The sequence below is a fragment of the Oryctolagus cuniculus genome, chromosome 5 (genome assembly GCF_051225735.1).
Source record: "Oryctolagus cuniculus isolate XC-2025 breed Fujian yellow rabbit chromosome 5, ASM5122573v1, whole genome shotgun sequence".
Classification (NCBI taxonomy): Eukaryota; Metazoa; Chordata; class Mammalia; order Lagomorpha; family Leporidae; genus Oryctolagus; species Oryctolagus cuniculus.
The window spans coordinates 74,865,228-74,880,691 of record NC_142871.1 but is presented as its reverse complement, the minus strand read 5'-3'; the positions used below and the strand labels follow the sequence as shown (position 1 = coordinate 74,880,691).

The 15,464-nt window shown below is 42.7% G+C and overlaps 1 protein-coding gene across 3 annotated transcripts in view; it reads left to right on the top strand.

Annotated features, from left to right (window-relative positions):
* KLHL32 (kelch like family member 32) overlaps positions 1-15,464 on the top strand; it is a 251,473-nt gene that overhangs the window by 50,926 nt on the left and 185,083 nt on the right. For 2 of the 3 annotated variants that reach the window (XM_008263237.5, XM_089332871.1), the window contains exon 2: positions 2,415-2,502. The exons of the other annotated variant lie outside the window; for it this stretch is intronic. In XM_008263237.5, the coding sequence (XP_008261459.1) occupies positions 2,480-2,502 (23 nt within the window). In that variant the 5' untranslated portion in view covers positions 2,415-2,479. The remainder of the gene's footprint in view (positions 1-2,414; positions 2,503-15,464) is intronic. 3 annotated transcript variants of the gene reach the window in all.

The following is a 15,464-nucleotide window of genomic DNA, read 5'->3' as shown; positions in this document are numbered from 1 at the left end:
TTTATTCATTTCACAAGCATTTCTTTTTTTAAATTTTATTTAAAGAATACAAGCTTTCTGCATTTCACGTGTACCAATTGAGGAAGATAGTGATTCTTCCAGTTATACCCTCCCTCCCACCTGCATTCCACCCTTTTTCCTCCCTTTCCTATTTCCATTCCATTTTTCTTTTTTTTACACCTATTTTCAGTTAACTTTATCTCTACCCTGTTGTCACTTTTTGAAATAAAATTGAGATAGAAGGAAGCCTGTTTCATTTATCCAGTGAGTAATTCATTTTAATACTTGAGTGTATTAGAAAATGAGAGCTAGGCCCTCATTTGTAAAGTATAGTCATGGACCAGGTCCCAGACTACTCAAATAATTTATATTTCTGTTTAGAGTTACTACAATGATTAAAAACACAGGCGAGGGTGGGCATTAGAGACTAAAAGAGTAAATATAGAACCAAGGAGCAATTTCAAGCCTGATAACTCTATCCTCGTACATATTTCTGAAGCTCTGGTAAGAATCCATTTTTCATTTCCTCCTAATTTTCATCTTTCCTCAGTGTTGCCTTTTTTCCCATCAAATTTTCAGAAATATGCTCCTTGATTAGAAAATCATCTTTCTATAGACACTCAGCCAAGATATAATTGATTTTTAACTTAATTTCACAAATCATGTTTGGAAGGAAAGTAAAATCTCTGTAAAGGACAAGACAATTTGTATATCATTTTTTTAAAAAAATGTATTCATCTTATATAATTGAAAGGGAGAGAGAGAGAAAGAGAAACGGGCAGAGAGATCTCATCCACTAGATCACTCCCCAAATGCCTGCAACAGCTAGGTCTGGGCCAGGTGGAAGCCAGGTGCCCAGAATCTGGGTCTTCCATGTGAGCGACGGAAACCCAACCACTTGAAGAAGCATCACTGGCTGCCTCCTAGAGGTGCACATTAGCAAGAAGCTGACTTGGGATCAGAATTAGGACTTGGATTCCAGGACTTGAATCTGATATGGGTGTCCCACGTGCTGTTTTAACCTTTATACCAAACACCCGCCTCTTTAACTTAGATTTTTTTTTTTTTTTTTTTTTTTTGACAGGCAGAGTGGACAGTGAGAGAGAGAGAGACAGAAAGGTCTTCCTTTTGCCATTGGTTCACCCTCCAATGGCCGCCGCGGCTGGCGCGCTGCGGCCAGCCTGAAGTCAGGAACCAGGTGCTTCTCCTGGTCTCCCATGAGGTGCAGGGCCCAAGCACTTGGGCCATCCTCCACTGCACTCCGGGGCCATAGCAGAGAGCTGGCCTGGAAGAGGGGCAACCGGGACAGAATCCGGTGCCCCGACCGGGACTAGAACCCAGTGTGCCGGCGCTGCTAGGCAGAGGATTAGCCTATTGGGCTGCGGCGCCGGCCTCTTTAACTTAGATTTTAAAGCTTTATCAAATCTTAATTTTTCCCCTTGACCATCTGATGTTTTCATTTTGCATCAACCTTCAATTAACTCTTATTGATTCTCCAACATATTTTATTTCTAGTCCCCAAAGTTCCAATAATGTGAAAAACTTTTAAACCCTGAAAACATCCAGAACTGTTGCTTGTTAAAAGAGCTTTGTTGGGCTGGTGCTGTGGTGTAGCAGGTAAAGCTGTTGCCTGCAGTGCTGCATTCCTTATGGGTGCTGGTTCGAGTCCCGACTGCTCCACTTCTTTTTTTTTTTTTTTTTTTTAAGATTTTATTTATTTATTTATTTATTTGACAGATAGAGTTTCAGAGAGAGAGAGACAGAGAGAAAGGTCTTCCTTTTTCCGTTGGTTCACCCCACAAATGGCTGCTACGGCCGGCGTGCTGCACCGATCTGAAGCCAGGAGCCAGGTGCCGCCTCCTGGTCTCCCATGCAGTTGCAGGGCCCAAGCACTTGGGCCATCTTCCACTGCACTCCTGGGCCACAACAGAGAGCTGGACAGGAAGAGGAGCAACCGGGACTAGAACCCGGGGCCCATATGGGATTCCGGCACCACAGGCGGAGGATTAGCCAAGTGAGCCATGGCACCGGCCCTCAACTGCTCCACTTCTGACCCAGACCCCTGCTAATATGCCTGGGAAAGTAGCAGAGGATAGCCCAAGTGCTTGGGTCCTTGCACTCACATGGGAGACCTGAAGAAGCCCCTGGCTTCTGCCTGGCTGAGCTCCAGGCACTGTGGCCATTTGGGGAGTGAACCACCTGGTGGAAGACCTCTCTCCCTCTCTCTGTAACTCTGCCTTTCAAATAAATAAAACATAAATCTTAAAGAAAGATTGTGTCAGAATGTTATATGTTGACAATAAAACTCTCCAGGCTGCCTCCTGGGGGATTATAAATCTTTAGTGCCCTCAAGCCCCAGAACATGGTTATTTTGCGCCTGGCTCAATACGCTCTTCTTTGTCTTTTCTGCTCAGCTGGAATGCGTGCTGACTTCTCTGCCAACTTCTAAGACCGAGACCCTGAGGAACCCAGCTGGAGAATGCCGTCTGAACGTTGCCTCAGGTGTGCCTTCAAGGGTATGCCCCGGCTTTGTGTAGTGAGCCCTGAAGCAGTCACAGTAATAGTGCGCATTCTACGACTGGGTTTAGAGCAAGGGCTTGATGTGTAGTTGGAAGGAATGAAGTCTGAGCCTCTGTGAATTTAGTAGGGTCACGTAGGAACTGACTGCTGCGATTGGTTATTGGTCAAACCCGGATATACTTGATGACACCTTGAATGACACTACGTTTTAGCGTTAGCTTATTTAGGATGTCAACCTTGCTCAGACAGAAGGCATACTGCTGTAAAGGTGATTACAGAAGGAATCTAAAACTATGTGAGGGGACTTTGCAAAGGTTGTGGAAAAAATGGATTTAAAAGACAAGTTTATTTGCCGAAATCCATGCATAGTTTTTGAAGAATCTATTTTCCAAGAAGTTTTTTGAAGATCATTTATACATATAAATATATGAATTTGCCTCCTGCAAAGCAATTGTCTGGGGGAGTAAAAACACTTAATTGTGAAATACTCACAACATTTTTCTTTTTTTAAATTTTTTTTATTTTTGACAGGCAGAGTTAGACAGTGAGAGAGAGAGACAGAGAGAAAGGTCTTCTTTTTGCCGTTGGTTCACCCTCCAATGGCCACCGCAGCCGGCGCGCTGCGGCCAGTGCATCACGCTGATCTGAAGCCAGGAGCCAGGTGCTTTTCCTGGTCTCCCATGCGGGTGCAGGGCCCAAGCACTTGGGCCATCCTCCACTGCCTTCCCGGGCCACAGCAGAGAGCTGGACTGGAAGAGGGGCAACCGGGACAGAATCCGGTGCCCCGACCGGGACTAGAACCTGGTGTGCCGGCGCTGCAAGGTGGAGGATTAGCCTGTTGAGCCACGGCGCTGGCCTCAACACAACATTTTTCTTATAATTCATTTACTTAATGTACATTCATTTCTTGGTAGGGAGGATACAGCTATGAAGAATACAGATAAAATTCTTGCACTCATGAAATGTATCTGGGGAAAACATTCAAGCAAAGAATCCCATCAATAATGAAGCAGCTTGAGAACAGGGCTCTGAAGGATGAGTACGGGGTGGGTACAGTAAGGAAACACCCTTCTGAGGAAATGCTCTGTGAACAAATTTGGAGGATGAGACATGGGGGGGTTCCCTGAGGCAGGAAGGAGCTTGGCGCATTCCACATAGTGAGCCGCAGCCAGTGAGGAAGTGCATGGCATCCATGTGAATATTCTCACTGGAGGCAGATTTTTTGTCATCCTCCATGCAGCAAAGAATAAGGGAGGTGATACACTTAGAGAATACATTTTTTATGTTAAGAATTTCACATGTCTAGTAAATAACGGTATCTGCTTTCTTCTGTAACTCCGAAGCTATTAGAAATGACGTTCAGAAATGTGTTCAGAGAGGGTGGCATTGCTCTAGCAGGTGTAGTGTCTTTGTACTGTTGCTTTCAATGGGGGATGATTTTTGTCATCAGAGTACATTGTTCAATGCCTGGCAGCGTAACTTGGGAGTGGTGGTACAACTGACATCTGGAGGGTAAGGAGCAGAGATCCTGGGAAACAGGACAACCTCCACTGCCAAAACAGTCTAGCCCAGAATGTCAGTAGTGCTGAGACCGAAGAACCCTGCTGTAGATCTGGTGTTCAGCCAACATAGCACATGGAGACCATATCTGTTGGCCATCGGCTGTGCTGAGTGCTTTATTTCTGGCTACCAAGATCAGTGTGCACTCTCAAAATAGCTTCTTACTTGAAATCTGACATCCCTGTTTTCAAGAATAAACTCCCACCATGTCATCAACTCCTTCCTCAGTACAATTGTCTTTATAATGGTCTTTCCTTATCTGCTTCAATGCAGAGCCCTCGCCTCCCTACCTCTCATACTCTTCACTGTGCCGCGTGGAACTATTGCAGCATCACCATGCTGTGCCTCGTCTCCCTCGTCCTCGTAGGCTCTGCTCATCTCTGACTGCACTGAGGCTTGTCCTCCGTCGAGGACTGCTTCTCTTGTAACCCTCTGACATCACGGCATTTTATTTCCTCTCATCTCACTTGCTTTGGGATAGGTAGAAAGATTGTTGTAACTCTGGGACATAGTTGTGCTTCCGCATCATTATTTCTTTTTTTTAAAAAAGTTTTATGTATTTATTTGAAGGAGTTAGAGAGAGGAAGGGAGGGACAGAGAAAGAGAGAGAGAGAGAGAGAGAGAGAGAGAGAGAGAGAAAGCGATATCTTTCCATCTGCTGATTCACTCTCCAGATGGCTGCAATGGCCAGAGTTGGGCCAGGCCTAAGAGAGCAGCTTCATCTGAGTCTCCCACGTGGATGGCAGGGGACCAAGAATTTAGGCCTTCTGCTGCTGCTTTTCCCAGGCCATTAGCAGGGAGCTGGTTTGGAAGTGGAGCAGCTGGGACTGGAACCGGCGTCCATATGAGATGCTGGCATCACAGGCGGTGACTTTACCCACTGTGCTACAGTGCCAGCCCCTAGATCGTTCTTTGTTTGTTTGTTTCTTTTTTTAAATTTATTTGTTTGAAAGGCAGAGGTAGAGAGAGGCAGAGAGAGAGAGAGGAAAAGAGAGAGGGAGGGAGGTCTTCCATTCACTGGTTTACTCCCCAAATGCCCACAGTGGCCAGAGCTGGATTGATTGGAAGCCAGGAACCAGGAGCTTCTTCCAGGTCTCCCACGTGGGTGCAGGTGCAGGGGCTCAAGGACTTGGGCCATCTTCCACTGCTTTCCCAGGCGGGAGCCAGCAGGGAGCTGGATCAAAAGTGGAGCTGCCAGGACTCAAACCGACACCTGTATGGGATGTTGGCACGGCAGGTGGTGGCTCTACCTTCTATGCCACAGCGCCAGCCCCCAGATCATTATTTCTTAAACTGATTGTTCAGGAAAGTCACCACAACCAAACCAGTGTGCACCTTCTTCTGAAGGCGATGAGCTTTCTCTCTCTTTCCTCCTTCTTTTCCTGACTTTGGTAGGGCCGCTTCCTGAGCACTTTTTCACCCGGCTTCCAAACTTCCTGTGGATTGAAAACCCTTCACCACCTCCCAGGGCCCATCTTGTCAGCATGAAGGTTGTTTCCAGCTTTATGCCCTTGGTGCGCCAACCTGCTTATTTCCAAAGACCTCCCTCCATTCATCTACCTGCTCCTGTGGTTGCATCTTGGACTTTGTCATCGCCAGTAATTGCTCTGTTTATGAAAATCACTATGCCAGTTACTTCAGTCTTATGACAACTTCCTCTCTTTTTAGTTTGTTATTTACCCACCCTAACTGTGGTAGTATTTGACCTCCTTGCAAGGCCTCATCTACTGGCCCTGCTGCTTTTTATCAACCCATCTTTCTTTCTTCAGTTCTTTTCTCAATCAGTTTTAGATTCTGCCACTCCTGCTTAATCCTTAATTTCTCTCATTCCCTGTATTTTTTATGTATTTTCCTGAGAAAACCTTAATCCAGATAAATCCAACCTTCTATATTTCTTTCTTCTTTTTTTTTTTTTTTTTTTTTTTTGACAGACAGAGTGGACAGTGAGAGAGACAGAGAGAAAGGTCTTCCTTTTTGTCGTTGGTTCACCCTCCAATGGCCACCGCGGCTGGCACATCGTGCTGATCCAAAGCCAGGAGCCAGGTACTTCTCCTGGTCTCCCATGCGGGTGCAGGGCCCAAGCACTTGGGCCATCCTCCACTGCACTCCCGGGCCACAGCAGAGAGCTGGCCTGGAAGAGGGGGCGACCGGGACAGAATCCGGCGTCCCGACCGGGACTAGAACCCGGTGTGCCGGCGCTGCAAGGCGGAGGATTAGTCTATTGAGCCACGGCACTGGCCATCAACCTTCTATATTTCTATGCCTGCATTGTCCAGCTGACTGACCCACAAAATCTTTAAATACAACAAGACAAAAAAGTTTCCAAAGTTTGTGTGTTTCTGGTCCATTTATTCCCTACTGCTTAAGGGACAGTGCTTTCCCACAACTAAGCCCAGCCATGCTTCTGTGTTAGAATGCACTCTTTCTTATCTTCAGCAAACTTTATTTTTATTTTTATTTTTTTTTAAGATTTTATTTATTTCTTTGAGAGGTAATGTTACAGACAGAGAGAGGGAGGGACAGAGAGAAAGGTCTCCCATCTGCTAGTTCACTCCCCAGATGGCCACAACAGCCAGAGCTGAGCCGATGCAAAGCCAGGAGCCAGGAGCCTCCTCCTGGTCTCCCATGTGGGTGCAGGGGCCCAGGCATTTGGACCTTCTTCTACTGCTTCCCCAGGTTATAGCAGAGAGCTGGATCAGAAGAGGAGCAGCCAGGACTTGAACTGGTGCCCATATGGGATTCTGGCGCCGCAGGTGGCAGCTTTACCCGCTGTGCCACAGTGCTGCCCCCCTCAGCAACCTTTAACTATTGACAGTCTCTCAACTATATTCTTGAGATCCAGCTGTGCTTCTGTTACCTTCTTTATGCAGATGAGCCACAGGTTTATAACTCTAGTGAAGACATCTGAGCTCCAGATCCATAAATCAAGATACATATTTGACACTTTTAATTGTCTTTTTAAAAGATGTATTTATTTGAAAAGCTAAGCAAGAGAGAGAGAGGAAGAGACACAGAGAAAGAGAGGGGTGGGGGTGGAGAAGGAGAGAGAGAGAGAGACAGACAGACAGACTGATTTTTCATCTCCTGGTTTACTCCCCAAATGCCCAGATAGCCAGGGCTGTTCAGGCCAAAGCCTAAATCTGGGAACTCCATCCAGGCTTCCTATATGGGTGGGAGGAACCCATACTTGGGCCATCATTTGCTGCCTCCAAAGCACATTAACCGGAAGCTGGATTGGAAGCACAGAGTAGCTGAGACTCAAACCAGCACTACAAACATGGGATGCAAGTGTCCCACAACACCCACCTACTGGGTGTCTTAAAGACAGCTCAAACTTAACACTTCCCAAGCCAAATTCATCATCTTCCCCTTCTGTATTTGTAATCTTCTTCCACCAGTTCCCTTCTCTGAGAATATCAAGTTGCATAAGCCTGAAACATAGGCTTATCACCCACCTCCACATCTAATCCATCACCAAGACCTCTTGATTTTCCAGGTTACCTCCTTGAAACTCTAGTCCAAATCCAAGTCTGTGATTCTCCTGTACTACACCCACAGTCCAGCCTGCTCCAATGTGGCCCAGTCTCCTGACTGTTCTTTGTCCTGTAGGTTGAGGGATCTTTTCTGTGACCTAGCACTGCCCTTAGAATAAACCTGACCCAGAAATTCTGCGCAAGTGGGCTTCAGCGTCTGCTACACAGTCCTCTCCTGCACCATGCACTATCTTGTCCTCTGATCCAGTCATTTAATGTTCTGTCAACCCAGTCTAAGGGCCCTGCTCCCTACTGCCACAGCATCATAGTATTTTGCTCTTCTCCTGTATGGGAAACCTTCTCCCTCCTCTTTGCAGGGTAATTTGTTCTGTCCTTCAGTCTGCAGCTCCAGTGTTACTTTTTCAGGGTGGCCAGATTATTTTACTGATATATAGCTGCCCCCACCAAACTGAGCGCTCCACAGGGCTGTTACCACATATGCTTTACTCAGCATTCTATTCCCGGTACATAGTGCAATAGCTGGCCCATGCTGAATAAATATTTGCTGGGTGCATGAATGAGAGAAAGAAGTAAACTAAACTATTCTTTAATTTTTTTTTTTTAATTTTTATTTAAGGTATACAGATCTCATGTATTTCCCATATACAGATTCAGGAACATAGTGATACTTCTCACTTTACTCTCCCTCCCACACCTGCTCCCACCCTTCTTCTCCTCCCTCTCCTATTCCCACTCTTAATTTTTACAAAGATCTCTTTTCAGTGTATTTTATACTCATAAGATTAACCTTTTACTTAACTCTTTACACTATCTAAAGAGTTCAACAAGTAGTATGAAAACAATCACTGTTCCTCAACAGTGGAGACAAGGGCTGCAAACAATCATTGAATCTCAAAGTGTCAATTTCATTCCTATAAATTACCTTCTAGGTACTCTTAGTTACCACAGATCAGGGAAAACATAAGTATTTGTCTTTTGGGATCGGCTTATTTCACTAAGTGTAATGAAAACTATTCATTTATAATTAAATTTCTTTTTGCTTAGTTTTACTTCTTAATCATTCTGTAAGCATATTGTATCTTTGCTTATTATAATGGCCATTGCTATTAATTGTTATTAATTTAATAGCATTTAAAAATTATAAAGTGTTTTTTAAAAAATAAACTTCACTATATGATCTTTGAAGAGCCTGCCCACTTAAATAAATAGTTAATATATTTGAATATTAATGTTTAATTGTTATAAAAATATTTTGGCTATGCAAGTGAATGGATTAGGACATTTACTTGATAGTTCATCAGTAGAGTGAACTGAGGTAATTACATGTAATTCTATTTCTATTCAGAACTTTTTGCCCAGATTTCTTTCTTTTGTAAAGTAGTCTACTTAAGAAACGAGGATCTTATGCAACTTGACTGTTTTTGATATGTAAAGAGGTACATTACTTGGTAGTATACTTACTTGCACACTACTTACATGATTTTTTATATACCTGAGCAGTAGGTAAACAATGATATAGAAATTGACTTGAATTTTTGAAATGCAGCTGCTTAAAACCATATAGCTATTTTGGAATTTACATCTTAAAAGCTGACTTAACTTGGTTAAAATTTATTCTATGAAGACGTGACCCTACGAAATTTCTGTGACCAGAAATGTTAACTCCGTGAATTTAAAGTAGCAGCTTGAGCTCAAGCCACAGTGATTCACCATGAGTAGGGTGAGCAATGTTATGAACATCATGCTCTGCATTCGATTTGTGAATCTTTGTGATCAGTTCCAAAATGAAGGTTAAAGGCTTGAAGCCATGAGTAGTCTTGTTCCCTGAGGCCGCACTTATTTATCTCCTTGTTACTGGATGCCAACTTATGGCTGATCAAATGGTGGCTCCCTGGCGTTACTAAAAATCAAGTTGCAGCTTAGGGGGTCTGGGGCTTCCTGCTGTTGCACCAGGGCTTCAGCTGGGCTCTGTGAGGTACAGTAGCAGTCTTCCTGGGCATCCTGACTGAGTCAACTGAAACCCTTCAGGTGGAGAGAGGTAGAGGGACATACGCCCTTGGAAAATTGCAGACTGTCCAATAGAACCATAGTGGGAAGCGTATATTACTTTAGATTTCAAATAGTCACATTAAAAAGGTAAAAAGAAACAGATCAAATTAATTTTAACTGTATTTCACTCAATATACCCCAACTAATAAACATGTAATTAATGTAAAAGTTTAATGAGATAGTTGGAATTTTCTTCATGTTGTCTTGGACATCCAGTGTGCATTTTATAATCATGGCACATTTCAACTGGGCTAGTTGCTATTGAGTGTTAAGCAGCCATCCGTGTGACTCGTGGCTACTCTATTGGATGGTAGAGTTCTAAGGGATCCCGCAGAGAAGAGGGCGTTGGGGAAGCCAGGGCGCTCTCTGCATTCCCCTGTGACTTTGGAGGTTTCCCTGGACGACCTTTCCCTACTTCAGGATGGCATTGCAAATCTATATTTCTAAAGAAATGGGGCTCCTGCTGCATGTATTTTTCCAGTAATTTAGGGAATTTTAGAATATATTTTTCCTTTGCTTTTTCTTTGTTTCTCAAATAATAGAATTTTATTGCTCTATTCTGGAAGGTTTGGTTTGCTAACTTGGTGTGTGTTGTAGATGCCAAGGGAGCTCTTTGCAAGCATATGTCCACTCCCTATCTTAACTTAGTTAAGATACATCCTAGTGTTGATTCATCACCTCCCTGGTTTGTGATTGTTGACTTAGTAGATGGGGCCTATTGCACTCTATCTGCATTGTGTTGACACATTTGCCCTAACATTGGGAGAGTTGAGGTCTTCTCTACAGATTTATATTTGAGAGTTGAGTAGGAAGTTACTTTCAGAATGCAATAATGACTTGTTGATTAATAGGCTTTTATTTCTTGCCAAATGTTGGAGTGTTTGTTTTTGCTTTTAAGGATCCCTAACATATTGGTTCCAAAATATTTGGGATCTTGTGCCAAGTGTTGTCTTAAATATTTAGCATGTTATTTTCTTTAAGCTCGAATATTTTAAGCCCAGCTGAATGATCTTGTGAAACTGTGCAGCATTACTGTTGTTTCAAAGCTGAGCCTTTTATTCTTTGCCAGATTTCAGTTTACAGCTGCTCTTTCCCTGACAAGATTTATTCATTCTCAACAGATATCTGAAATGCAAATCCTGTTTCCGTCTTAATAGCAAGGACATGAATTGTAGCACTATATTTGGAAAATGAGTAAGGTGACATATTAAGGCAATCATTTTAATATATTCTTCTGTTATACTCTAAATGAAATTTCAAAATGTATTTATTTAGCAATTGAGGTGACGTGAAAGAGGAGAAGAGAAATTTAAGAAGTTTCAAATACATTTTCTGAAGTTACACAGATTGAAAGTTCCAGGTGGATATTGTGGCACAGCTGCCACTTGGGACGCCCACATCCCATACTGGACTGCCTGGGATGAAGTCCTGCTTCTTTCTACTGCCTCCAGTCCAGCTTCCTGCGAATGTACATCCCGGGAAGCAGATGATAATGGCTTGAGTACTGAGTCCTTGCCATCCACGTAGGAGAACTGAATGGAATTCCTGGCTCCTGGCTTAGGCCTGACCCAACCCCTGCTGATGCGAATATTTGAGGAGTGATCTAGCAGGTGGAAGATCCTCTCTCTCTCCCTTTCTCTCTCTCTTTCTCTGTCTCTCTGCCTTTCAAATAAATGTAATTCAAATAAATGAAATAAATATACTTCTGAAGCAATGAGAAATCTGTTTTCTATCCTAAAACTTTATTCACAATATGAAGGTATTTGTGAAATATGATTTCAAACACTTATTATTAACTTCATGTTATTGTATTCATGCATATTATTCTAAAATGATGGTCTTAAGATTAATTATATATAATTTAAGCATAAAAATAACATGAAATCTCAGCATATATTTTTGAGGTTTTCTTTACAGATATCATTTATTATTTTGGTTTTCATTTTTTATTTTTAAGCATGAAGGGGAGCTACATCATGTTCTTGGTGATATGCTTTTTTTTAAAAAAAAAGATTTATTTATTTATTTAAAAGTCAAAGTTTCAGAGAGAGAAACAGGAGAGCCTGAGAGAGAGAAAGGTGGGGGAGGATAGAGAGAGATACTCCATCCACTGGTTTACTCCTGAAATGGCCACAAACAGCAAGAGCTGGGCCAGTCCAAAGCCAGGAGGAGCCAGGAGCTTCTTCTGGGTCTCTCACGTGGGTGCAGGGGCCCAAGCACTTGGGCCTTCCTGTGCTGCTTTCCCAGGTCCATTAGTGGGGAAATGGATCAGCAGTGGAGTAACCAGGAGTCGAAGGGGTACCCACATGGGATGCTGGCACTGCAGAATGCAGCTTAACCCACTGTGCCCCAGGGCCAGACCCTTAGTGATGTTTTCAAAATGTTTGTCTTGTACTTTGAGTTTTCTTATCTATAAAATGAGATAGTAAGAGCACTTTCCTCATAGGATTGTTATGAATAATAAATAGAATAATAATTATAATCCCTAAGAATGGTTTATGGATTGTGGCAAATACTATGTATTTATTAAATACATAAAAATGCCATCCTAAGTGATCCCTGTTAGGAATTTGGAAAACATTATGCTGAGTGAAATAAGCCAATCCCAAAGGGAAAATTCCACATGTTCTCCCTGATAGGTGACAACTAACTGAGCACCAAAAAGGAAACCTGTTAAAGTGAAATGAACACTATAAGAAATGGTGACTTGATGAGCCCTCACCCTGACTGTTGATGAACAACTTAATATGTTATCCCTCTTAGTATTTTTTTTGTTTGTTCTACTTAATACTTTTGGTTGAATACTGTAATCAATACACAATTATTCTTAAGTGCTGAAACTTAGCTGAAAAGTGATCACTGTTAAATATAAGAGTGGGAATAAGAGAGGGAAGAGATGTGCAATTCGGGACATGCTCAAGCTGACTTACCTCAAACGGTAGAGTTAGAAACATACCAGGGGATTCCAATTCAATCCCATCAAGGTGGCATGTACCAATGCCATCTCACTAGTCCCAGTGATCAATTTCTGTTCACAATTGATCATAATGATAGGACTAAGAACCAAAGGGATCACAGAAACAAGACTAGTGTCTGCAAATACTAGCTGATAGAATCAAAAAGGGAGAGAATGATCCAACATGGGAAGTGAGATACACAGCAGACCCATAGAATGGCAGATGTCCTAAACAGCACTCTGGCCTCAGAATCAGCCCTTAAGGCATGCGGATCCGGCTGAAAAGCCCATGAGAGTATTTCAGGCATGGAAAGCCAAGACACTCTGGGGGGAAAAAAAAAAAGCTAAATGAAAGATCTCCATGAGTGATATCCCAGTGGAAAGAACGGGTCATCAAAGAAGGAGGAGGTACCTTTCTCTGAAGGGAGGAGAGAACTTCCACTTTGACCATGGCCTTATCTAAATATGATCAGAGTCGGTGAACTCAGGGGGCTTCCATAGCCTTGGCAGCTCATGACAAGAGCCTAGGGGGATTACTGATGCCATAAACAAGAGTGTCAATTTGTTAAGTCAACAACAGGAGTCACTGTGCACTTACTCCTCATGTAGGATCTCTGTCCTTAATGTGCTGTACATTGAGATTTAATGCTATAACTAGTACTCAAACAGTATTTTTCACTTTATGTTTCTATGGGGGTGCAAACTGTTGAAATCTTTACTTAATGTATGCTAAACTGATCTTCTGTACATAAAGAGAATCGAAAATGAATCTTGATGTGAATGGAAGGGGAGAGGGAGTGGGAAAGGGGAGGGTTGCGGGTGGGAGAGACGTTATGGGGGGGAAGCCATTGTAATCCAACAGCTGTGCTTTGGGAATTTATATTCATTAAATAAAAGTTAAAAAAAAAGTTACACCATGAAAAAAAAATGCCATCCTCTTGAAGAAAAGATTGTTCAAAGGCTGTCCTAAACCTGTTCTTTGCTGAGGCAATATTTCCATTACTATTTTATGTCCTCATTTCTTTAATTTAATGGTATTAATTAATCACCATTTTGTATTTTGCACAGAAATTTATAAAATTTATTTATGCTTCTGAATGTGGTTTTCAATGACTAATTTTAAACGCCTGCCTATAGTTAGAGCCACTAGATGAATATTCAATGACAGTAACCATTTCAAAACTCGCTGCTGCATTTCAACTGAAAATAATCCTCCCACCTTCCCACGAGAGCTTCCTGTATCATCACCTCCTGTCAAGTTATTTTCTTTCTGTAATTCTGACATTTCTGATCCTTCCCAATCAAAAATGCCCAGTAAAGCTTAATGACTGCAATCTGGCATTTCATGGGAGGTATATGGTTAATTTTAAGGTGATAACTTGTGCTTTACTGTAAGTTACCAGCCAACTGGCACCACAGGCGGGATGGAGCCCTGGCACATAAACTATCCGTGCAGACTAGGCTGGTGGTAATTCTCTGGCTCCCCAGAGAAGCTCTTCTGTGCGCAGAAGGAGGGCTTAGATGCAGGAATTATCAGTTAAGTAGGAAACAATGCTCAATCATTTTTAAGGCATCTGTACTCAGCTTTGTGAAGAGTCCATTGGCTAGAAGTGGACCTTAATGGTTCTTGTTCTCATTCTAGGAATAACTTATCACTGGCACATCTCATCCATACTAATCCCATAACAGATCTGAGATCTTAAAGCACTGGGAGATGTTTGTTGTTCTAAGCTGGAATTGTCAATAGCCATCTTAAATTCAGTTTGTATTTGTGTTTATGGCACTGTTTCTACATTATTTGAGGAAGACCTAAAGTTTCACTTAAGAGTTTAGAAAGGACATGGGGATAAATGTTTTAGGATAGGATAGAGTGAAGGGATATTTCACAATGAGTAAGTTTAGAAATCTCACAAAATACAAAAAAAAATGTAGATTAATTCATAAATCTAGTGCAGTGGTCACACATAAACACTGCAGGCTGATAAAGTGGACTTACTTCCTGCTTGAAATCTTTCATTTTCTTTTGATGTTCTCCTAGTGAAGCAAAATCTCACACAATTAAGAATAACTACAGCCCTTTTCTCTCCTAACCAACAGTTGCTCAGTTTTTTTGTATTTATTTATTTAAAGATTTATTTATTTATTTGAAAGGCAGAGTTACAGAGAGGCTCAGAGAGAGAGAGAGAGAGAGAGAGAACTCTGCCATCCAATGGTTAATTCCCCAGTTGGCTGCAACGGGCAGAGCTGTGCCAATCCGAAGCCAGGAGCCAGGAGCTTCTTCTGGGTCTCCTATGTGGGTGCAGGGGCCCAAGCACATGGCCCATGTTCTACTGCTTTCCCAGGCCATAGCAGAGAGCTGAATTGGAAGTGGACCAGCTGGGATTTGAACCAGCACCCATATGGGACACTGCAGGTGGCAAGTCTATCTGCTATGCCATAGCACCAGCCCCTCTTGTATTTAGTTATAAATGGAGGATTGTACTGTGTGTAGACATGGTCATGTACAAGGCTGGAGAAGGCATCTGAGTGACAGGCAGATGGTCAGATTGGAAAGAGTAACACACACACACTTGTGCACACATCCTGACACATGCAGAGAGTTTTGCAGTGAGATGCACACACACTGAGGAGACAGAGTGTCTAGGAACAGAGACTTGTAGGTATACTGGTTGGACCAGTTCAGACACAGATGGACACCCACACAAATACAAATTTGAGAAGAGGGGCTCTGTTAGAAGAGAGAAAAAGACTCTGTGGGGGTGAGAGGAGAAAATCAGAGGACAGAGAGCAAGAGAGTGGTTGAGAGAAGGAGAGTAGAGGAATATAAATATCATGCATGGAGTGCACCGGAGTCCGGGTCCCCTCAGTGATGTGGAGGTGAAACA